The sequence below is a fragment of the Equus caballus genome, chromosome 5 (genome assembly GCF_041296265.1).
Source record: "Equus caballus isolate H_3958 breed thoroughbred chromosome 5, TB-T2T, whole genome shotgun sequence".
Lineage (NCBI taxonomy): Eukaryota > Metazoa > Chordata > Mammalia > Perissodactyla > Equidae > Equus > Equus caballus.
Window position 1 is genome coordinate 93540981 of NC_091688.1, and position 25995 is coordinate 93566975.

The following is a 25995-nucleotide window of genomic DNA, read 5'->3' on the forward strand; positions in this document are numbered from 1 at the left end:
TCAAGATGGCTGCGCCCACTGGCTTTGCCAGGGGGGAAGGGGCTGTTACTCACACGTGCCGGTCTGGGTTCAGATCAGTTCTGTTCTCTGGTCTCCCAAGGCCCTTGATTTATGGGGTCCCTGCAGACAGAAGCTTTCCCCCGTCAGTGGGTCTCAACTGAATCAGTGGCAGGAGTCCTGGATGATCCCCTGGTCACGCGGCCCCTCCCCCGCTCCTTCCCAACCCACGCTGCAGCGATCGCAGACTCTAGGGGAGGGAGCAATGTTCTCTCCTACCATTCCAGCACCTCCGAAGGTGTAAGCAAGGTTTATGATCTCCACCTTCTTGGTATTGTAGGTCTCTAATGAGCTGGCATTATGTTTATTCTCTGAAATTCAGTTCTTCCAATCTTTTGTTGTATTTTGGAGGGGAGAGAATCCCGGGTCAGCTCACCCCGCCATTTTGCTCTGTCCCCTCCCCTCTATTATTGTTATTTTAAAACAAATTAATATGTTAAAAGTTTTACTCTTAATTTTCAACATGGTAAATATTGAAAGATATGAAACACAGCAACAAAAGTTCTTTGGGGCCTCGTAATTTTTTACAGTATGAAGGAGTCCTGTGACCCAAAACTTTGAGAGCCTTTGCTAAATACCTACTTCATCAGATACAGTTTTATCATTCCTTTTTAAATAGAACTTCTTAATGATAAAGTAGCATTTAAATTAGGCGTGCTTTGTGTAAACTTATTAGTTAGTAGTAATGACCTAAGTGTGTTTCTACATTTTTTATGTGCTATGGTCTCATGTGGCCATAGGTAGTTATGCATATAATTTTAGAGTGCAAAAGTACCCAATAGTGTATATGCTGTCTACATAAATAAGCATTCTCACTAATTACCTAGAATTCCTGTGCCTAATGTCAGTCGCTCATGAGACTTATCTAGATATATCGCATATTTAATGAAGTTTCTCCTAATCTCTTAGTTGTAATAGTTCACAAGACATGCACCTTTAAATGACCACACCAGTGTTATATTTTAAAGGCAGAATTTTGTTATACATGTCATGGATGTGCATCTAGAGACATCAGTGAAAATTAAAGTGAAAAGTTCTATGAGAGAAATAAAATAGAAGGAAGGGAGAGCATTAGTTAGAACTGGGAGTAATTGACCCCTAATGGCAGCGACTTAAAAAAACAGAAATTTCTTTTTCTCTAACATAAAAGGCTGAAGATAGACAGTGCATGGCTGGTATAGCAGCTCTGCATCATAACATTCTCAGAGTCCTTCACTCTTTCTAACTTGTTGCTCCACCATGCATGGCATCTATTTCCAAGGTCATTTCATGGTCCATGATGGCTTTGCCAGCTCTAGCCATTATGTCTTCATTGTAACTAGCTGGAAGGAAAAGGGAGTAAAGGTTGAGGGGCCAAAGGTTGTTGTGTTCACTTTATGGGAAATTCTTGGAAACTGATGCTCAGTTTTCTCCTTACATCTGGTTGGCCACAAATTAGGCATATGGCTACAGAATGCTGAGAGATATGGTTTCATTCTGACCAGACATATATCCAGCTAAAACATGGGTTTCTTTTGTAGAAGAAGGGTATAATGAATACTGAAGGACAATTTCAAACATTTGCATATATCCTTCCAAAACACAGAACGCAAACCTCTACCAAAGGAAGCAAACCTAAAATCTTATGCTACTACTGTATTCAGCAAAAATTCCAGGATCTCTGAGTGTGGCATGAATGATGGTTGCTCCCCAATATCTTTTCTCTCTTTCTTCCTTAGTAATAGAAACCCTGTATTTTTTGTTGTTGTTAGTGCCATCGAGTCAATTCTGACTCCTAGCAACTATACGTATAGCTGAGAAGAACCCTGCCCTGCCTTTTTGTGCCATCCTCTTACCTTCCAGTGCTGTGTCAGACAATGCTCTGCTGCTGTTCCTGGGGTTTTCCTGGCCAATTGTTTTGGAAGTGGGTGGTCCTATCCTTCTTCCTAGTCTGTCTTATTCTGGAAACTCCACAGAAACCTGCCCACCATGAATGACCCTGCTAGTATTTGAAATACCAGTGGTATAGCTTTCAGTATCACAGCAACATGCAGCCACTATAGCATGACAACAGACAGACAGATGATGTGGTTCCCTGCCATGGAAAAAAACCAGGCTGTGGCAGTGAAAACATTGAATCATAACCACTAGACCACCAGGGCTGGCTCCCCATATTTTAGCTGTGAAAAATAAACCACATTTCCCATCTTCTCTTCCAGCTATATGTTGCCATGTATATTAGTTTTCGTTTGCTGTTGTAAAAAATTACTGCCAACTTGTGGCATAAAGCAACACACATTTATTCTCTTACAGTTCCAGAGGGACCAGACGTCTTAAATTGGTTTTACTGGGCTAAAATCAAGGTCTTGGCAGGGCTAGTTCTTTCTGGAGGCTCTAGAGAAGATTTCATTTCCTCGTCTTTCCTAGATTTTGCAAATTATCTGCCTTCTGTGGCTTGTGACCTTCACCTCACATAAATCCAACCTCTTGCTTCTATTGTCACAGCTCCTACTTCTCTCTGATTTCCTGACCCCCTCTTATAAGGACTGTTTTGATTAAACTGTAAAATCTTCTCCCCCAAGATAATCAACTCATATCAAGATCCTCAATCATATCTGCAAACTCCTTTTGCCATATAAAGTGTTATAGATTGAATATTTGTGTCCCCCTCAATATGCACATGTTAAAGCCCTAATCCCCAGTGTGGCTACATTTTGAGACGGGGTCTCTAAGGAAATAATTAAAGTTAAATGAAGTCATAAAAGTGAGGCCCTGATCTAACAGTATTTGTATCCTTATAAGGAGAGAAGAGAGAGTGTATTCTCTCTGCCCCTCCCCCCATACATGCACCAAGGAAAGGTCATGTGATGACATAGAGAAAAAAGGGCAGTCGGAAAACCAGGAAGAGAATCCTCACAAGAACTTTAATTATCTAGAATCTTGATCTTAGACTTCTACCTTTCATAACTGTGAGAAAATAAACTTTTGTCGTTTAAGCCATCCAGTCTATGGTACTTTGTTATGGCAGCCTGAGAAGTCTAACTTATAATGTAACACTCATAGGGATCTGGGAATTAGGGGTAGACATCTTGGCAGGCCATTATTCAGTTTACCATACTATGTCATGAGTTCCAGTATTGTGTGGTAGATTCTGGGAAGTTTCCCCAAAAGACAATTGGTAATGTATCTTTATCTTTTTCTGCCTTCCTCCAATCTTCTTGCTTGGAGCATATATATCATGAGTGGAATTCCATGTTAGACCATGAGAATGAAGCCACAATTAGGGTGGTGGAATGGAAAGCTGAAAGTAAGGTAGATTACAGGAAATTGTGTCATACTAGCACTGGACTTTGTACAATTGGATATTCATGTCAGATGGCAGTAGTTTCTCTCTTGAAAAAAATCACTACTTGTTCTAGTTTCTGGTCTAGCTTGGAAGAAGCTTAGAAGAAGTTTAGAAGTAGCCACTCCATCCTAATAATAAGTAAAAATATAAAATGAAGAATCAACTCATCTTAAATCTGTGAGACAAATAAGATCACAAGGCAAAACACTGCCACCAAAAATGGAGAGACTAACATGCAAATACAGAGAGCCACACTCACCGGAGCAGAAGTCCATTAGCTGAAACCTCTATGTGAACCAGTACCATAGTAGAGAAAGCTGAGTTGTAACTGAGGAATTCCTGGAGGCCCAGTGTAGACAAGTCTGAGAAATAAAAACTCATGGTGACCCAATCTTTTGGGAATTTTACCTCCTGGAGCTCTACCAGGTTCCCAGAGAGAATATCTGAGAAAAATCTCCTTTTGTTTCCAGCAGGGGGCGGGCAAAAGGAACCATTTTGAAATATACCAGAACATTCTGTTCTTCTTAACAAGGTCTGTCCTCAGGTGGAAAATAGTTAACCATAGCCTAACCTGCTGGGGTTTTATCAGTGACTAACTGACCTGGGGGGAGAGAAATATCCAACTCCAGTCCACTCTAGTCATCCAGTTCTACCTAAGGGAGGGTTGGACTGAGAAGCATGTGAGATTCGTAGTCCTGAGGCACAGACTCACTAAAAAACTGAGACCTAATCAAAGAACTATACAATTCTTCCCATTTACCCATACCTTACTGTTAAATTATTAAAGGCCTATTTACAGCAGTTTATTTTATCCAGTACGTCATGCCTGCTATCAAGAAAAAATTACAAGACATACTAAAAGGCAAAAAACACAGCTTGAAGAGACAGGTCAAGCATCAGAACCAGACTCAGATATGGCAGGGATCTTGCAATTATAAGACCAGGAACTTAAAACAAATGTGATTAAATTGTTAAAGGCTCTAATGGATAAAGTAGACAACATGCAAGAACTGATGGCCAATGTAAGCAGAGAGATGGAAATTCTGTGGAAGAACCAAAAACAAGTACTAGGGATGAAAAACACTGTAACAAAAATGAAGAATGCCTTTGATGAACTTATTAGGTGACTGGACAGAGCTGAGGAAAGAATCTCTGAGTTTGATTATATCTCAATGGAAAACTCTGAAATTAAAAACCAAATGGAAAAAAAGACCAGGGAAAAAAAACTAGAACAGAATTTCCAAGAACTGTGGGACAACTACGAAAAGTATAACAAACATATAATGGGACTACCAGAAGGAGAAGAAAGAGAAGGGACAGAAGAATTACTTAAAACAAGAATGACAGAGAATTTCCCCAAATTTATGTCAGATACAAAACCACAAATCCAGGAAGCTCAGAGAACACCAAGCAGTATAAATGAGGGACAAAGTTATACTGAGGCATATCATTTTCAAAATACAGAAAATCAAAGATAAAGGAAAAAGTCCTGAAAGAAGCCAGAGGGGAAAAACAACTTACCTATAGAGTAGCAAAAGCAAGAATTACATCTGCCTTCTCCAGAGAAGCCATGTAAGCTATAAGATAATGAAGTGGAGTATTTAAAGTGTTCAGAGAAAGAACCTACCAACTTAGAATTCTGTTCCATGTGAAATTATTCTTCAAAAGTGAAGGGGAGATAAACACTTTCTCAGACAAACAAAAATTGAGGGAATTTGTTGCCAGTAGACCTACTTTACATGGAAATGTTAGAAGAAGTTCTTTAAAGAGAAGGAAAATAATGTAGATCAAAAACATATTTGCATAAAGAAAGGAAGAGCTTTAGAGAAAGAATGTGAAGGTAAATTAAAAAATTTAATTTTTCATGTTTTTAATTGATCTAATAAACAACAGTTCAAAATAATGATAGCAACAATGTATTTGATTATGTAAGTTTATGTAAAAATATATTTGCTTATGTAGGCTTATGTGTAAGTTTAGTGACAATAATGATACAAAGGACAGGAGGGAGGCATTAGAATTACTTTGTTATTACAAGGTGTTCACACTACCTGTGAAGCTGTATAGCATTATTTAAAAGGAGACTTGGATTAATTGGAAATTCATATTGCCAACTTTAGGACAGCCATTAAGAAGGTTAAAAAAACAAAAAGTGTAACTGAACATGCTAAGAAAGGAGAGAAAGTGGAATCATATAAAATGCTCTATTAAAAACTAAAAAAGGGAAGAACAGTATAGAAGACAAAAATAAGAATAAAGAACAGAAGAGCAAATGGAAAACAGGAACAAATATGACGTATATTAATCCAACTATCAATAATCACTTTGAATGTCAATAATCTGTATGCACCAATTAAAAGACAGAGAGTATCATGGTGGATCAAAAAATAAGATCCAACTATATGTTGTATACAAGAAACTCACTTTAAATATTAAAGACATATATAGATTAAAAGTAAGTGGTTGCAGAAGGATATATGATGCTAACACTAATCAGAAGAAAATGGTGGTAGCTGTATTGATTTCAGACAGAGCTGACTTCAGAGCAAGGAAAGTTATAGGCATAAAAAGGGTCATTACATAACAGTAAAGGGATGTATATATAACTTCAAGAAGTTATAACAATCCTTAATATGTCTGCAACTAACAACAGAGCATCAAAATAATGTGAGACAAAAACTGGTAGAACTACAAGGAGAAGTAGATGAATCTACTATTATAGTTGGAGACTTCAACAACTGCCTGTCAGAAATGGACAGATTGAGCAGGCAGAAAATCAGTGAAAACATACTTGAACTCAACAACACTATCAATCAACTGGATGTAATGGACATGTATAGACTACTTGATATAATAGCAGCAGAATCCACATTCATCTCAAGCTCCCTTGGACCATTCACCAAAATAGAGGACATTCTGGACCATAAAACATACTTATATTTTTTATATAAGAAGAGTTATTTATATTATTTATATAAGAAGAGAAGTCATACAATGTCTGCTCTCAGAGCACAATGGAATGAAAGTAGATATCAATAACAGAAATATGGTTGGAAAATCCCAAATTACTTAAGAGTTTAAACAACTAACACTTCCAAATGACATTTGGGTCAAAAAGGAAATCTCAAGAGAAATTTAAAATATTTTGAACTAATTGGAAATGAAAACACAACTTATGAAAATGTGTGGTATTGCTGCAAAAGTAGTGCTTAGAGGGAAATTTATAGCATCGAATGCATATATTAGAAAAGAAGAAAGCTCTAAAGGCAATATTCTAAGCTTCCATTTTAGAAAAATAGAGAAAGAAAAGAAATAAAAAGCAGAAGAGAAGAAATATTAAACATTAGAGCAGAAATCAATGAAATTGAATATGTCATTACTGTCAGCCAAAATTAATTCCAAGTGGTATACTAGTGGATGTCCAGTCTTCTTCACTTAAACAAGATGTAATCCTTCATGGTTTAATAGCCTATAAGTTAAGATATAAGTTAAAACATGACCTCTATATCCCCATATAGAAGGTGGCATAGAAACAGAATAACCATAACAAAACCTTCCCATTTAGAAAAGGGGAGTGGGAAACAGTTTTCGCTACACCCATGGCGGTTACCAAATCTATCTGATAGAAATAGTGAACACAGTTGGTGTCGAGATGGTGGCATAGGAGGATTTTGAACTCACCTCCTCTGAAAGACACAACAAATTTACAACTACTCTTGGAACACTTACCTGTGAGAGAGAACTGAAAACTGGATAAAAAGGAATAGTGAACACTTCCTTCTTTCACAGTTGAGGTAGCACTTCTGGAATATCTTCTCGATCTTCCCTGTGACAAGATTTTACTTGTCCATTTTCATTTATGGCCACATCTAAAGTGGACTTTAGAGTGTTTGTCCTTCTTGAATGTTGCAGTTTCATAGCCTTAATAGATTTCAGGGCTGTGAGTTGCTTTAGAGATTGAAGAACCACAGGCATTTTTAGGCCAGACTTTAATTTCCTTCAAATACTTAGTAGTCTTCTGAATTATCTGATTTCAATAGGTTCCATGGTTAAGTAACTACAAAGATTTTGTCTAGACATAGTTTATAATCCTTAAGACTCTATTCTCTTACTCACTGGCTTTTGTTCTGTACCCATTTTCCTCTCTTTCAAATTAATCATACCTACCATGGGTGGACTCTCTCAAACAATGGGCTTTGGAGGGAAGGCAAAATCCTTTATCTTGCCTTTGCCTACAGACGTCTGCACCTTAGGCTATCAATATTATTTCTACTTTGAAGTCCTCCATTGAAACCACTTCAATTTAAGGAACAGAGCTATTGGCATTTTTATCTATCCATGGCTCCAATTACTAGATTCTACTATCTTGTGGTAGGATATTTGTTATTTATTACTAATGAACTTGCATTCTCTATGATCCTTCTTTTTTTTCTACATATTTCATTTTTTAGTCTCTCCTTGATGCTTTCTGAAATTTTTATTCAGCTACTTCTCCAGTTCACTAATTCTCTTGTTATCTGTGTCTAATCTGCCTTGAGAAACATTGTCGTTGAGCTAACATCTGTGCCAATCTTCCTCCATTTTGTGTGTGGGTTGCCACCACAGCATGGCTTGATTAGCGGTGTGTAGGTCCATGCCTGGGATCCAAACCCATGAACCCCAAGCTGCTGAACCAGAGCATGTGAACTTAACCAACACACCACAAGGCCAGCCCGTCAACATCATTCTTTTATATGTGGATGTCCTGTAGTCCAGCACTATTTCTGAGAAAAACCACAACAACTCATCTTTCTCCTACTGAATTGTCTTGGTACCCTTGTCAGAACTTAATTGACAGGGTTTATTTCTGGATAAGTTATTTTCCATTGATCTATGTGTCTATGCCCCACAATCATTTTGGCATTTCAGAATTTTTGTTATTTAAATACTATATTACTGAAGAAAAAGCCCAATATCTTAAGAATCTTCAGTAGTATAATTTGATTATTGTGTTATGCTTAAAATTTGTCTATAATCCTGAAATTTGTATTTTATATCATTATATTCAAATTTTAAAGTTAATCAACATGCAAACAAATTCCTCCTATGTGTACACATGATATATTATTTGCTTCTAAACTTTTGAAAAGTTTGGAATTTTAAGATTTGTGGGTGGATAGAAAATCTGGTATGGAAAGAAAGTTTCTGAGAGTTGACAAATGGAAAGAGTATTCAAAGCCCTTAGAGACAACTGATGATTTTTCCGTCCATAGAACATGGACTTATCCTACTGATAGACCACATGGTATAGCGCAAATTTCATGGCCTTTATTACAAAATAAGCTTTGCCTAAACACTTTTTTAAAAGCAACATATATACACATAAATTTATACATATAAATAAGTATCAGTATAGATTTTTTTTATATAAGTGTTAAAGCTTAGTTTAAATTTCAGTTTCTAGGCTCTAACTTCAATGCCTTTTTCACCTAAACGTAATATGGGAAAATCAAGAAGAGTGGAATTTTTTTTTCTGTAGGAATTTGTTGTTTAGGTGAGGTGATAGAATAATGACTAGTACATCTATATAATTAAGCACCAAATGTATGTTGGGACATATAAAAAAATTGAATGTCAGAAAAGAAAAGGTCAAGAGTAAAATTAAAAAATAAACTACAAGAACAAAGCTGTGGAGGTGAGAATTATTTTGGCAAATGTGCGAATGGAAAGGAAAGTATCCTAACTATATGAAGAGATTTATGAGAGGAATTATGGAAACTGAAGTTATATAGGGCTGTTAATGGACATTTTAATTTTCACTTGAGTTTGTAAAATGATTATTTGGCAAGAAAAAGTCTCTAAACATTCTAATACCATATGTGCAGTTACACCTATCAAATTAGTTAGAATTAACAAATTATGTTCATTGTTCAAACTTTGTCTAAGACAGTAGGCAAGCAAATGGTGGGACAATTACTTAATTGTTTTGTTTATGATATAAAGAAGAGAGTAAAGAGTGAAATCGTATACCCATCAGCCTAAAGTTTTCTAGGCAGTGAAATGTCACAGATAGATGACAAGAGAATGTAGGAAGATTTCCAGAGTTTAGATGAAAGAACATAATACAGCATGTAGATTTCAGTAGTTTATGGGCCTTTCATCATTTTGTTTCAGTTTACCTTTTCAATGTTTTTTGCTTATTATTCTATTATAAACAGTACACTGCAGCTGGTTCAGTCTCTTCACTTTTCTCTTCAGTCTCCTTGTTCATTGTTACCTTTTTGCCTCATATTTTCCTTATGTAAATTAAGCATTATCTACTTTTTCACATCTGCCTAATTCAAGTTCCCAGTTTCTTCAAGATGCTTTCCAATGAGCCGGACCTTCTGATAGTGTTTACAGTTTTTTAAATATCACTTAAACTGGAGGTTTAGCATACATTTTATATTGGGATTTATAGAAAATGGTATATTAATTAAAGCAAAATTTGTTTGGCTAAGAAAGAATTTGGACTTGGCCACTGGAGCAGTATAGGAGACAGAAATGTTATAGTGCTGGGACTAGCAAAGGAGGGTCAGTCTGATAAGTAGCTTCATATCCAGAGAGAACTATAAGCTCTCTTTACTTTCCATGTGGCTAGCAATAATTGACCAACTGGTATGAAGAGTTTAGCAACACTGAAATTGAGTGAGGTTGAGCAAGGAAACTGGTATTGGTGAGGTCTGTCATCAGGTTTCAAAGCCTAGACCCTATACTAAAGGAATGTCTTAAGAAAACTGGTACTAAAGACTGGATTGCTAGGATGGAAGCTTGGAAAGTAACCCAAGGCAGATGTCAAGTTAAAACTGGGAAACATTGCAAAGGCAGAATGAAGTGATGAAGCCTCAAGAATAATATAAAAACCTAATTATCAAAATTATGTGTTAAGATATGAGCAAATTTAAATTAATAGGAAACTCTGAGAATTGATCTGAAGAGGCTGATTGTCTCCTATCTTAGGTGCTAGAATTGGAAGGAGAGTGGGGGAGATTTGGTAGCTCTAAAGGATGGAAAGGATGATTATAGAAATAGAGCAATATATCTTACCAGCAGCTTTTCCTTCAGAAAAGAACCATTGCTGCATATTAAGAGATTCCACTGATCAAGAATTAAGCTCAGTAGAATTAACTATATTTGATCTTGGCTGCTATAAATCAGTCATCCAATTAGTGAGAGCAAAGTCTCTTCTTTGTTGTAGATGGGGCTAATATATAAAAGCTTTGCTATGTGTCCACGCTCCAATTCAACTGCATTCCAGCACATTGCCTTCTTTCTACAATTATGCCAAACAGTCTTCAGCACAAAGTAGGCACTAAAATGCCTTGTTCATTCACCTTAAATTAAGTTCTTGGTGCCAAGACCAAAACCTCCCTCCTGGGATCTCATCTTTACTTCCTTTTGTGTAAGAATGAGATTATCCTCAGAATTGTACTTCTTTATCTGTTTCCCTCTTCACTTTAGCTTACAACATTAAATAAAGGGATAAAGTCCCTAGTGCACCCCAAACAGAGATTTTTTCTCTGTTACTATTAGGGGAAATTATTTTCTCTGATTTAGTTGGAATGTTGTTATCAATATTTTTCTTGTGTATATTTCTATTTAAGTTTACTTATACTGTACTTCCTTCAAAGGTGACTGTTTCATGTGAATGTCTTTACTCTAGGAATATAAACCACTGTTTGGGAGGTTGTATTTTATTTGTGTTAGCCACCATTTACCTAGCACAGCGATATGCACATAGGAGGCACTCAACAAATATTTATTGATTTAAAATACTATTTGTTGCATTTAAAAGAAGTATAATCCAAATTCTACTGATATTATTTTGGGTTATAATGTATAACTCTGGAGTCATTTTAGGATATTTTCTGAAAATGTTAGTCCAATGTGCTACTGTAAGAGTAGCTAACAAAATTCTGCTTTTCATTAAGATCTTTGTATATGGGCAGGAAGAATTAAAGTTAGCAATGCAAGAAATAGATTAAAATAAGATGCAAGTCAAAAATAAAGTATACAGTGCAAAAGGATCTTGCAAAGTTATGAACTATGTAAATAAAACCAGATTTTCTTGACAGTCCTGTTAACACTAGAACTTAAATATATCTCTTCAAAGATAGAGAAGGTAAAGGGACTACTACATACTGTGGTCATTATAATAAAACTCAGTATTCCAGAAATGCTATAGGCTGATGATATAAGCAGACTAAAAATAAAATATAGAGATAACTTAATGAATAGTAGATCCTTAATGGGCTATTAAAGAAAATGAAAATATTTTGCTTGATAGCTTTTACTTTTCACAGCATGTTTTTTTTGCTACGATTAGAGGTAGGATACCTGTTATAGGGGCAATTGATCTGACTCACCATCCCCAGTAATTTCTTCTCCAAATCTCAGGATGCTGATATAATCTTGAAAACACTAGGTCAGAGACACCATTATAGGTTTATATAAGATACATAATTTTTAAAACTGGTGCATAGTCTTTGTGTGGGAAATAGTGTATATTCTCAACTACTAAATATTTATAGGAAGTGCATACACTCATTTCATAAGAAACATCTTAGTGGAGAGTAGAGGTTTAGGAAAGTTTATAAAAAGTGTGCCTTTCCTTTTAGTTTTAATTTTTGAGTTCATCAAAATGTGAAAAACCTATCATTCATATTTTTATGTTTCTTGCTATTATATAGAAAGCCTTAATTTTAGAATTCATTAGCACCTAAAAGCAAATCTGGAGCTCACTGTCCTCAGGCAAAATGTAATGTTTTCTGACTATCGTTAACTAATGGTACACCTCAAGAGTTTAACTGTATTTCCCCCTTTAAACTTTATTACTGTATTTTTCTTCAGGGTAAAAAAAAATTATGGGTCAATTTTCACTGAAGTGGGCTGGATTTATGTATTCACCTCTCATCAGTGTCAAAAGGAATTGTGCACATCTTTCCCTGGACAACAGGATGAAACACTGTCTCTGATTGGACACTAGGGATATCAGCTGTACACACAAGATAAGTAAAGTTGAAAAGAGAAATACACTTAGTAGTTCATCTAAGCCAGCATATTTTAACAGTATGGAACTTGAATAAAAATGTTCATGAAATTATTTACTTCCTCATACAAGAAAGCTAATATTACCATTTTTAAATCCAGTGAAACGTTATGATCATAAAAAATTGCTTTGCAAAGACTGCTAATGCAAAAAATTTCAAGCTGTCGATCCTTTTCTAATAAAAATGACAACAAAATCAATAAAATGACCATTCTTTACCACTTACTTAGAATGAATTTTTATTTGTTCAAGGTGAGAGAGAGTGGCTATTTCAATGTATTTCCATATTGGTCTAAGCCTTAAAAGACAAAGATTTATGTTTCATGACTCCTAGAAATTGGCAGGACTGAATTTTCTCAAAACAAACATAGGCACCATGACTTGGGAAACGTTAACTATTGAATTACGCTGCTGATCTCTGCTCTAAGGTAGTTTTAGAGATACTCCATCTAAGCATAGGTTTTTGCTGACAATATTCACCTAGAAAGCCTCGAGAGACTCATAATAAGTTGTAGGCATTTCTTTATATTTAAGTCTTGGTTTAATAAAATATAAAGATTTTGACAATATCTACTTTAATAGTTTAAGAACCCAAAATAAGCTTGTTTGCATCCTTGAAAGCTTTGGTAGCTTCAGTTTTGAGTCATTTTATCCAGCCACAGGAATATTAGACTTCATGTAAATAATAAGCATTTGGACCATGGCTGGACTATTTCCAATAAGAGCAGTAGAGCTGAGGTTGTTAAGAAAGCTGTGCTGAATACACTGTGAAGCCAGAGAGACTGAGTTTGGTACTGAGGTTGTAGAACTTGCAGTCTGGCTACCCAGAGTCAGTGATAGCTTTTTCCTGAGCATAGCTATATATATACACATATACATGTAGCATTTGGAGGAAAGGAGCGTAATCATACTGCATTTGAAACAGTCATTTTAGGCCCAAGTATTTTAATAAAAGCTTATATGAAGCAACATTTATAAATATTCTGAACTCCCAAAATGAGTATATCACTCCCAGTTACAGGAGGCTAAAATGTCAATTTTAGAAAATATTATCCAAGTAATAGTTATTGAGTCAACTTGGTAGTTTTTCAATATGTATTTGTAAAGCATATTTAAGTTGGTTATAATATGCTTTACTTTAGAAACATAATTATGTATATGGATACTCTGTTAATTTATTGTAAATATAAACCCCTTTTCAGATTCTAACCCCCAATTTAAAACATATAAACCCTGTAAAATGCTGAACTTGCTTAAAGTGTTGAGGGTAAAGAAGAGCAACCTAAACATCAGTAAAATGTTGGCCAGTCTCTATTTGTTGCTCTTTTCTCTTCTTTTTATAACTATGGGCATTGTTCAAATATACCTAAAAATATAGACTCTTGAACCGTATGTCTTACTGTTAAAGGTAAAGGTTTTTTTCTTCTAGAAAATTCTGTTTCATTGCCCATAATTAAATTTTACACTACCATGTGACCTTGTCTCATTTTGGGATTTCTTAGGCAGTGTTAACATATTACTGATACATACTATATCCCTTTCATTTCAAAATGATTTACTAATTGAAAAATATTAACCAATTGAGTTAATACATGAGGTTTAATAAAATGCAGATTTTTATCAGGAGTGTGTTTAGCATTCAGCCTATGCTTTCTACCATGTTTTTCTCACTTTCAACATCTTTATCTTGCTTCTCATGTTTTCCACATCTACACAGAGCATTTATCATTAAATTATGAAATATTTTGGGAAGTATAGAATTTAAATATTCACAAAGTAATAACTTGGTACCTATGTCTAGCATGTGCCATGGATATCATTGGCACTCAATACACATTTGTTGAATAATCAAATTTCTCAATCCTTTTGTGTTATTTGTGAGTTGATACTGCAACAGAGGTTGAAGAATCCAATCAAAGTGTGGTGCAGGGATATCAAGATAAATAAACCACAGCCCCAGTCCTCAGAGAGAATAATTTCTTCTAGGGGTGAGAAATGTACTTACCTATGATATAAGGTAGAATGCAATAAATGCTTTCACAGTTATAAGTGAAATGATATTGATTATGTAGAGTTATACTCTTTTTAAAATGTGATCTTTAGGTAAACCAGATACAGAATTATTCTCAATTGTTACTATCTAAGATGTTGGGATGTTGTCTATTAGACAATGTAATCAATGTATTGGGAAGAAATAGCATTATGAATAGAATTACATTGTCATGTAAATAATAATTAAATACATTTCTGGAGAGATTTTCAGAGAAACAAAAACCTGTACACACTGACATTTCCTCATACCCTTTTCTTACCCCACCTAATATCAGTTATTATTGTTCAAACTAGCATTGTGTTTTCTCAACTTGAAATTATAATCTACTCTAAAATCTCACAGAAGTCTGCAGCATCTCTTTTTCCCGGGTTCGACATCTACTACTACCAAGTATCCACTGTAAAATAGCAAAGAGTGGGCCTCAGTAATTTACACATTGGTGCCTCTAATCCTGGTAAGGATAGACTTACACTTCAACCATTCTTGAACTGAGGGAGCATATCTTTCCATGATACTTTTTTTCTCATGTGTTCTTTAACTGGACATTTGCAACAAAATACAATATTCAGCCACTCTCATTTCCCTTGGCTCCTTTTTGTATAGACAAGAAATGTCAAATTTCTTTCTATATCTATTATGTGTCTCCTGTATTTATTTATCCAGATAATCCTTTATGAATTTTCTTCTCTACGTATCAAGAATACTATCACTTCTCATCTTCTTTGTTAAGATAGAGTGATATTGGGGTCAAATACAAGGTAGTAGCAATTTTTCAAATAGCAGTTAAACCTGCCAGTTACTTATATGGGAATATCTTAAAAAGTAACTTTTTCTCATAAAACTTTATTTTAGATCATGCCCCTTTCTCCTTACCTTTCCTCTTAACCAGTACTTATTCTTGAAAGCCGAGTGTAAGTGGCACTTGCCATACATGGATCACTGTACATTAGCCCTCTATGTTGAAGGCTTTGCTTTCAAAGCTAATGAGAGGCTGTGTAGCCAAGCACTAGAACTAACCATTTTCATTCTGACCAAAAAGGACAACTCTTTAGTTTGGGTTTTAGCATATTCCTAAAGTTGTCTCTTTGAGCATTATATGAAAAACCTACGATCTGGATTAGCACTTTTAAAGATGATGTCTTGGCTGAGAAGAGGAAAGGGAATGAAAACAACAACAAAAAACAGGGTAGGTTATCAAGTGGCTGGTGAATTGGCTGTAATTCTAAAGAAGTTGTTGAGAATCTTCCTTGAAATGGAGCATACTTAGGATGAACAATATATAATATAGACAAAAGCAAATGCTTTTTCAGGTGTAGATAGTCTAGATAGTACTGAATAGGAACAGATAGATAATATAATGAGTCTCTTTTAGTAATCTGCTTTGATCAAAGACTGATAATAGCCTTTAAAGTCAAAGGGCTCTGATTTGTTTAATGCATAATGTGAAAACAAAACCACAGTCTTCAGAACACTAACTAGGCTAAGCTGGGAAACTCAAACCATGTAGTGTTGAAAATGAATCTTGATTTTTAGAGACAGGAGAGTTTAGTATAAAATATTTACCCTTGGTCTAGAAAGGAGATGGAGGAAATTGTTACCTCTGTCACCACTCCTCAGGTTTTAAATGATAAATTGTCATCTCTCTCGGGGGAAATGAATATCTAGTCCCATGATCCATGTGATATTTTACAACCAGGTACTTATTTAGTTTGTCAGTTACAGGTAGCTCTACAGCTCCTCAGCTAATCTATTCCAATTTTCAGTAACACTCTGAGAATTTTTTTCTTGTTATGATTGGAGGAGATTTATTAATATACAGATGTCTCTCCCCCCTTCCATACCTATTATAGATTATTTTTATTAGATTCTCCACTCAATACCATCAAAGGAGAGCTCTTTCATTGCCATTTTGGTTCTCTGGCTTATTGTGATGTAGAGTCAACAGAAGAGGTAGATAGATTTGCCTGAGTAAAGGTGTAATTATTCCTAACAGATGGTTATGTTTATGCTTTTTGTGTGTGTGTAGCATATTGAGGAATAGTAAAGTAGAAAAGACTAGAAAATTCAGAGTCTAAGTTGGTATACATGATAAAGAGCTTAGAAGAACGGGATGGGAGAGTTGTAAAGAGTTGCTGAGTGAAAAGCTTTGGAATAACTGTAGAGTGTAGAAAATTTCAGGGGTAAAAGAAGGGAATGTTGAAAAGCATTACTTGAGATAGAGTCCTTTAAAAAATACAAGCTGGGAATTTCTTTTAAACTATGTCTGGTTTTTGGACTCTCTCCAAAAAATGGAATTTCGTTTTATATTATATTGAGCCAAAGTTCCTAAACTTCCACTTATTCCTTCTACTACTTCTCTTTGATAATATTCACTCAACCTTTAACAAATTAGTTTTGAGCATCTGCTGAGTGCCAGGGGCAACTCTTGGCACTGAGTAAACAAGACAAGCAAAGTCCTTGCCCTTGTGGACTAGATTCTAGAAAAAAAAAAAAAAAAAGACAAACAAGTTGTAACCCAAGTAAACAAACAAATAAAATTGTGATGAATGTTTGAATGAAATAAATAGGATCCTGAGATAGAGAAGAATAGGAGGAAGCCTACTTCTCATAAGATTGTCACAGAACGTTTTTCTGAGGAAATAATATTTAAAGTTAAGACCTGAAGGATAAGAAGCTAGCCATGCAAAGTATAGGAAGGAGAGTGTTCTAGGCAGAGGGAAGAGCTTGCACAAGATCCTGAGGCATGCAGTAGCTTATTTTCTTTGACTTGGGCTGAAGGAACTGAATAAAATGCAGTGCGGCAGGAATATAGTGAACAAAGTCAAGAGTAGCATACAATGAGTTGTCTATGTGATCACGGGCCATATTTTGCTGGGTTTTTGTAGCTCATAGTAAGGCCTGAACATCTTGGACAGCCATCAGGATATTTAAAGCTAAAGAGAAACATGATCAGATTTACTTTTGACAAATGAAATTGTGTCTTGTAAGAGAAAGGGTGAAAGCACAGACCAATAGGAGGCTATTTGTGGTTGGAAGGAATGATTATAGCTTAGACTAGAGAAGTAAAGTGAAATGGAGAGAAGTGAACAGATCTGAAATACATTTAGGAGATTGAATCGCCAAGATTTGTTCATGGCTTGGATATAGGGTTTCAGGAAAAGGATAAAATAAAGGACAAATTCTAAGTTTTTATGGCTTGAACAAAAGAATGGTATCATTTTACAAGATGTGGAAGATGGAAGTTGGAGGAGGTGAGAAGTCTGAATCTCTTTGTTGCTGTTTCTCTACTCTGGATTTAAACATAGCTTATTTATAGAAGGCTTACTTTAAAAATAATTCAGTTGGTAGGCTTCTATCTTTTTATGATCCAGGTTATCTGTAATAATCTGAAAATACCCTGACCTGATATAGTGTTTCAGTTACGGTTCTGATCAGAAATGAATATGGTAAGACTGTCATTTCCCTCATTCTAGATGAGATGCTTAATACAGCATAAGTTTATCACACAACAGACTCAATTAATTTACTCTTAACTAAAATGTTTTATTGTTTATCACTTATATTTTTAAATCATATTATGTATTGCAGTGATTGCATGCACTTTGCCCAACTGCAATATTTATTCCTATTAAACTTCATCTGTTTAGTTCGACCTATTATTCCAGTCTGTTGTTAATATTTTAAATTCCTGTTTGATGTTAACTGATTTCATTCTTTTACCACCTCATCTGAATATTTGATAAGCATTTTCTTTATATTTTATTCAAAGTATTCAGATAAATATTGATGAGGATAGGGCTAAGAACAGGTCCACATATCATAACATTAGAGATCTCCCTTCAGGTTGGCATCATTTTATTAATCCTTACTCTTTTCCATGTGATGAGTGAACACCTCCCTAATCATTTTGTCTTTCCATAAGTAGTTAAAGCATTTAGCAAACATATTGCTGAAATAATCCAGGCTTATCATATCAAGGATATTTGAATCTGAATTAATTTTGACCCTGTTAAAAATAAAATTATATCTGATATAGTTAGTTTGTTGCCAGTTTATACTGCTCTTTGGTGACTATCCTTTATTAAATGCTACCAAATATCCTTAAAATATTTTCTGAAGTTATTAAGAACAACTATTAGGTTTAAGTTACTTTAGTTAATAGAATATACTTTCTATTACTGAAAACAAGATATTTCTTAGATTATCCTCAGTTTTCAGATAACTTTTCCTTCTTCTTGATTTGGAAGATGAATCAACAAGTAGGCACATACTTTCTTTTTCTTCTTGCAGGACATAGAAAAGCACATTTTCCTTACCTTGGCAGCTTGTGTAAGCCTCAGTTCATTTAGAGTTTTAGACTCTCTGATCCTCTTCGTATACATTTGTTTCACTGTCACATATGCGTCCTTTTCCATGGATTCTGTTTTTATAAAAGCCAAGAAAGGGAAAATTATTTTAAATGATGCCAAACAATGATGTGGATATAGGAAAAAGGATAAGTGGAGAACTAAAGAAAATATTTTTTTGAAAGGAACTAACTAGCTGTCAATTTAATTTTTGGACTTTTAAATTTCATGATTCTGTAAATTAGCTTTATTTGTGATAAAGATTAGATACTCAGATTTGACAGATAGATATATACTTTTTACAAAGATGTCTTTATTCTTCCGGGGGAAGGTAAAGGAATAAGTACTAGTAGAAACATAGCTGGTGAGCATATTCGTGCATTCCACTTTCATTATTTCTTCATGGCTAGATTATAAGTGAGAGACCTAGAAGAAAGGGCCCATTTTCTATGGTTGAAATAGAATTTGAGGTGATTTTTAACGTATGATGAATTGCGTCATTAGGAGGCAGAGAGAGAGAAGTTACCAAAATAGAGAAAAATTCATAAAAGAAAGAAGATACAAGAATGATGATGTAATGCGATCAATGAATTTGAGATTTAAAAAGCATTTGGGGAGGCAGCCCTGTGGCCAAGTGGTTAAAGTTCCGCACACTCTACTTCAGCAGCCTGGGGTTCACCAGTTGGGATGCTGGATGCGGACCTACTGCACTCATCAGCCATGGAGGTTTCCCACAAACAAAGTAGAGGAAGATTGGTGCAGGTATTATCTCAGGGATAATCTTCCTCAAGCAAAAAAAAAGGGAGTATTGGCAACAGATGTTAGTTCAGGGCGAATTTTCCTCACACACACAAAAGCATTTGGAATTGAGTTTTACAGCTTTGATTGCAAAACAGTGGTCTACATTTTTTTTTTTGTCATACTTTGTTTAATAAAAAGAATTGAGCCCAAATGAAAATAGAAGCAACATTATTTAAAATAAAGTTGTATTTTGATAATGTGTTGATATTGTGTTATTATATTATAGTTTTTCTTGACAACCTAAGAAAATTTCTAAAAATAAACAGAATATATGAGCTTAAAAGTACCTACTTATTTGTCTTTCTAGCAAAAAGGAGTATTTTTGTCACATAAAGACTGAAAAGAAATTGTGTGAGAGTTAATTAATGAAGGATTTTTTAGTAAAGAATAAAAACTGAGATTTATTCCAGGACCAGATAATACCTAGTACCTATCATGAGCATTAAAACATCCTTACACAATAAGTTACTGCATAGAGACAAATTGTTTTCAATAAATTAGAGAACATCACATAGAAAATGTAAAAGATAGAAACTCAAGGATATTTAATTAAATATATATGTTTTGTGTGGTATAGGAATTTGGACAAAAAATTGTAAATACAGGGGACCAGGACACATATCCAAGTGTCACTTCTAAATTGTAGAATAAAGGAGGTTTGGACAAGTGGACAGGTCAAGGTAGGGGAAATATGATGAGTTTTCTATTTCAACATTCTATCAGCTATCACATCATGGAGAGTTTATGTGACTTTCCTCTCATTGGATAAAGGTGGTGCTATTCACCAAAAGTAAAAATAAAATATCAATAGGTTTGGAGGAAAGATATGACTTCACTTCTCTTAAGTATGAGATGTCTGTGACGTTTTCCAGGATGAAGGACCACAGCTCATGCTAGTTAAGAGTATTACATAAATGAATATCTTTAAAGAGCTTAAAACAATGGTAAATGATAAGCACTATACAAGTATTCCATAGACAAATATACAAAAGCAAACATCTCAGAAAGGAGATCTATCTGAAGATATATATTATTGAGTCTTCAGAATTTAGACCAGTGGTTCTCATCAAGGAAACCATAATATTCTGGGAAGATTTCTCAAAATATGAATGTATATCCCCTCCCAAGACTCTTAATTTTTTCCTTGAAGCAGGCTGTTGGTTGCCTACCAATATCTGTCTTTTTCTTCTTTCTTGGTAACAGACCCCCAATTTTACTCCCGGCATAAAGTACCTGGCAAAAAGCCTGCATTTCTTACCCTCTCCTTTGTAGCTGTGGGTGGCCAATGAGATATAAACAGAAGTTATTGAAAGGAATTCTGGGAAAGTTTCTTAAGACATGCCCTGTACTCTTTTGTCATTTTACCCTTTCCTCCATCTTGCTGACTGAAATGTAAACATGGTATTTGAAGCTCGAGTAGCTATCTTGACTCATGAGTAAACCTAGAGGATAGAAGCCATATAGATGCAGTAGGATAGAGATGGTAAATTTTGAAAGAGCCTGGGTTCCTCATGAACTGGGGGATCTTCAGTACCAGTTCTGGATTGACTGTGAAGAGAAAGGGAGATGACCTTCTATTATTAAAACTTCCCAGCCAGTTTACAGACATTCTATAGTTTACATCTGACAGTGCTCCTGTTCTCCATGAAGCTCCTTTTCAATATTCTACTTGTTATTCTTTCCACACTACTGATCCATTTGTACTTTTAAGACTTGTGATAATTCTGGTCCCATTTCTCTTTCTTCCATGTTACTACCTTTTAGTGTTCTATGAAATAATTTTGTCTCTCATTTCTCATTCCGAATCTTCCCTCAGGCTTCCTGGACAACACTATCTTGCTTCTCTTTATTCCTTATTTCTCTTCCTCCACTGGTTCCTTTTGTCATGGCACCCTCCTGATAGGTCTCCCTTTCCCTCAGTCTCCTTTAGAGCATTGTCCGGAGTATATCATTAACTCTTGATAGAAAGACAATTTATCAAAATCATACACAATGGAGCTCTTGTCTCAACTCTGCCTATCTCACAGGTTTTGTTGTTGTTTTCTAAGTGAAAACCAATCATGATAATATATAATACACGTGAGAGTTCTTTGAGAATTCTAAGACATATGTAAGCGATATTATCATTGTTTCATTTCTTTTGTTTTGTTTCCACAGAATATATATTCTCCTATTGATTTAAAAACTTCTAGCGAACAGAGAAAACCTGTTTACTCTGCTTTATATGAATTAAAAACAAAAGATATTGACGTAAAACCAAAAAAATCGAGACATCTTTTTCAAAAAGGTTAGTTATATGAATTTTTAAATTATATTTAGTGAACATACTTTGATGAAGAGTAATTAAATTCATTAGAAATTGGTCATGTTAATTTTGGACTATAAATATGACTCTATGAAATATAAGTTGAGATTTCTAAATAAAATATCTGTATCTAATTCAATATTTTATATGTATATACATATTCAGAAAGTAGTTTCATGGATATCAAGGACTTGATTTTGAGTAGAAGTTGGGAATTAGGAAAATGGATATTAGCAAGAACCGTATTGAACTATTAGTCTATGGCTATGTCAGCATGGTATCTCCTTCAGGAAATCTGTCAAGTATCAGATTAATATAAATTATTTTTAGTAAATAGTGATATTAAATTTCTTTCAGGCTTTGAACATAATTATTTTTTGTTACATGAAAATATATTTCATCTTAATAAAATTTTAGTTATCAAATATGTACTTATTTTTCTTTTGTTTTTGCAGGATTTTTTTTTTCTGATCAGATGACATTCTTCTATCAGAAGAAAAATCATTAAATCATTTTTGTAAAATTATTTGAAGGTCTTACCAATTTTCTCAGGAGTTTCTCTTAAATCTTTTTTTTTTAAATTACTGTGATAAGGACACTTAACATGAGACCTACCCTCGTAAAAGATTTTTAAGTGCATATTACAGGGTTGTTAACTATAGGCACAATCTTGTACAGCAGATCTTTAGAAATTTTCCGTCTTTTAAAGCTGGAACTTTATACCTGTTGAACAACAGCTCTCCATTTCTCCCTCCCTCCAGGCTTTTAATTCTTAAATATTTAAATCTTTCTCTTTTTAAAAACTCATGGTGGTGTCTTTATTCTTATTGATTTTCTCATCTTTATATATGAACTGGTCTAACTCTGCCAGATCCTCATTTGTCAGTGGCTCTATTTGCTATTTCATCAGTTCTCCCTTAGTTCCCTGTACTTTATATATTTCACAAAGCTCTGCATCTTCTATTTAAAAGTAATTTTATTTTTATCCAATTATTTAACTCCTAGGCTTATAAACCAAAATTAATTGAAGAAAAAATAGTAATCTCATGTTCCATACCTCCCTACTCACTCTTCCTACTACCCCAAGGCAATATTATTTAATAATTTAACTGACTCTTCTATTATTTACTTCCATATTTCCAAATAATATGCTTATTCTGCTAAGATTTCTTTTTCAATTTTAGATTTTATCTACAAATTTCCACTGTGAAAGATGGAGATTTAATTCTCTTATAAATCCTCCCTAATGCGCACACATGCATATCCCCTCCTCTATTCTCCCAATAGAATCATATCATCACTAATTGGGGGTTAATTAATATTTAATGTTTTAATTACTGTGATTATGTAAATACTACTCTCAGCTGAGCCAATCAATATATTAGGATATGTTTGCTTTCTTATACTATTTTTTTTGAAAACTTGTTTGACAATCTCATACCATTCAAACCACCACTATCCCCAAGCACGCCAATATGTATACATATTTTTTTTCCAAGATATTTCTGCTTGAGTCTTCATTTTGCTGATTTAATCAGGACTGCTTACTCTCAAAATCTGCTAATACAGCTATTATCTTTGTGCATCTCTTCAACTGTGATCTGGACAATTCATTTGTCTCTCTACTGTGTTGGGACCCTTGTTTCTGTATCATGTTCTGTAGCTTGTTCTTTCTTGGTTTGTTATGTTATTTTAATGCAGTGCCTTCTCCATTAGTTTACTAAGAAATTGTACATAGGAGATAAATTTATTAAAACCTTGAAAGTCTAAACATGTCTTTATGCTGTACTTATATTTGGTTGATGATTTGACTGTGTAGAACTTCTTTCAGAACTTTTTCAGAGTTGCTTTACTGTCTTCTAGATTCCAGTGTTACCCTTTGAGAAGTCCATTGCCATTTAGTTCTCAGTCTGATATATGTGAACCTATGTTTATTGTTTTTCCCTTTTGACTGGAAACTTTTATTATTTTCTCTTTCCACCAGGTATTCTAGAGTTTCACAGCAGTTTCTTTCATAGATATTTGTTTGTTTGCTTGGGTGGATTTTCTTTCTATTCACTTTATTGTGGCTTTTCAATCTGAGAATTTATATCCCTCTGTTCTGAGTATTTCTCTTGTGTTATTTTTTTTGTGACAAAATACGTATAACACAAAGCTTACCATTTTAACTATCTTTAACTGTACATTAAGTACACTTGCATTATTGTGCAACCACCATATCTTTCATCTGCAGAACGTTTTCATCTTCTTCAGCTCAGACTATGTACCTATTAAGCACTAACTCCCAATTCTTCTGTCCCCCCAGCCCCTGGAAACAACCATTCTACCTTCTGTGTCTAGAATTTGATTTCTCTAGGTATTTTATATAAATGGAATCATACAGTATTTTTGTGCCTAGCTTATTTCGCTTAGCATAATGTCTTTAAAGTTCATCCATGTTGTAGCATGTCAGAATTTTTTCCTTTTTAAGGTTGAATAATATTCCATTATACGTGGATACCACATTTTGCTTTTCCATTTATCTGTGGATTGAAACTTGGGTTGCCTCTACATTTTAGCTTTTGTGAATAATGCTGCTATGAACATGGCGGTACAGATATCTCTCTGAGACTTTGCTTTCAAATGTTTTGAGTAGATACACAGAGGTGGAATGGCTGGATCATATGGTAATTTTAGTTTTAATTTTTTGAAGGATCACCATACTATTTTCCACAGTGTTTGTACCATTCTACATTCCCAAAAACAGTGCTCAGGAGTTCCAATTTCTCTACATCCTGACCAACCCCTGTTATTTTTTATTTTTTTTAATAGTAACCATTTTAATGAGCGTGTGGTCATATATCATTGGGGTTTTGATTTGCATTTCCCTAATGATTAGTGATGTTGAGCATCTTTTAATGTACTTTTTGGCCATTTATATATCTTCTTTGAAGAAATTTCTATTTAAGTCCTCTGCCCATTTTCTAATTGTATTATTTGCTTCTTTTTGTTGTTGAGTTGTACGATTTTTATATATTCATGATATTAATCCCTTATCAGATATATGATTTGCATATTTTCTCCCATTCTGTGGGTTGCCCTTTTATTTTGTTGATAGAGTCCTTTGATGCACAAAAGTTTTTAATTTTGATGAAGTCCAGGTTATTTATTTTTTCTTATGTTGCATGTGCTTTTGCCGTCATAACCAAGAAATCATTGCAAGATCCATTGTCGTGAAGTTTTTGTCCTGCCTTTTCTTTTAAGTGTTTTACAGTTTTAGCTTTTATGTTTAGGCCTTTGATCGATTTGCAGTTAATTTTTGTATATGGTATAAAGTAAGAGTCCAACTTCGCTTTTTTGCATGTGGAATCCAGTTTTCCCAGAATATGTTGAAGAGACTGTCCCTTCCCTATTAAATAGTCTTAACACCTCTGTTGAAAATAATTTGCATATGTATGCAAGAGTTTACTTCTGGGCTTTTATTCTATTCCACTGATCTATATCTCTGTCTTTATATCAGAACCATATGGTTTTGATTACCATAACTTTGTAGTAAGTTTTGACATGAGGAGGTGTGAGAACTACAATTATATTCTTTTTCAAGATTGTTTTAACTCTTTGGGGTCCCTTGAAATTATGCCTGAATTTTAGGATGGATTTTTCTATTTCTACAGAAAATGCCATTGGGATTTTGATACTGACTGTATTGAATTTGTAGATTACTTTAAGTAGTAGTTTAACAATATTAAATCTTCCAGTCTGTGAACACAGAGTGTCTTTTCCTTTATTTGTGTCATCTTTAATTTCTTTCAGCAATGTATTAGAGGTTTTAGTGTATAAGTCTTTCACCTCCTTGGTTAAATTTATTCTATGTATTTAATTCTTCTTGATACTATTATAAATGGAATCGTTTTCTTAATTTCCTTTTTAGATTCCTCATTGTTAATGTATAGAAACACAAATGATGTTTGTTTATTGGTTTTGTGTCCAATATCTTTGTTGAATTTATCTATTAATTATAACAGTTCTGTGTGTATGTGTTGAGGGGGAATCTTTAGGATT

At 34.3% G+C, this 25995-nt stretch overlaps 1 protein-coding gene across 1 annotated transcript in view; it reads left to right on the forward strand.

Annotated features, from left to right (window-relative positions):
- The window catches only part of LRRIQ3 (leucine rich repeats and IQ motif containing 3), a 205454-nt gene that overhangs the window by 129588 nt on the left and 49871 nt on the right, over positions 1–25995 (forward strand). Inside the window, exon 6 of the mRNA XM_001497830.6 lies at positions 21807–21936. Coding sequence (XP_001497880.4) covers positions 21807–21936 — 130 coding nt within the window. The remainder of the gene's footprint in view (positions 1–21806; positions 21937–25995) is intronic.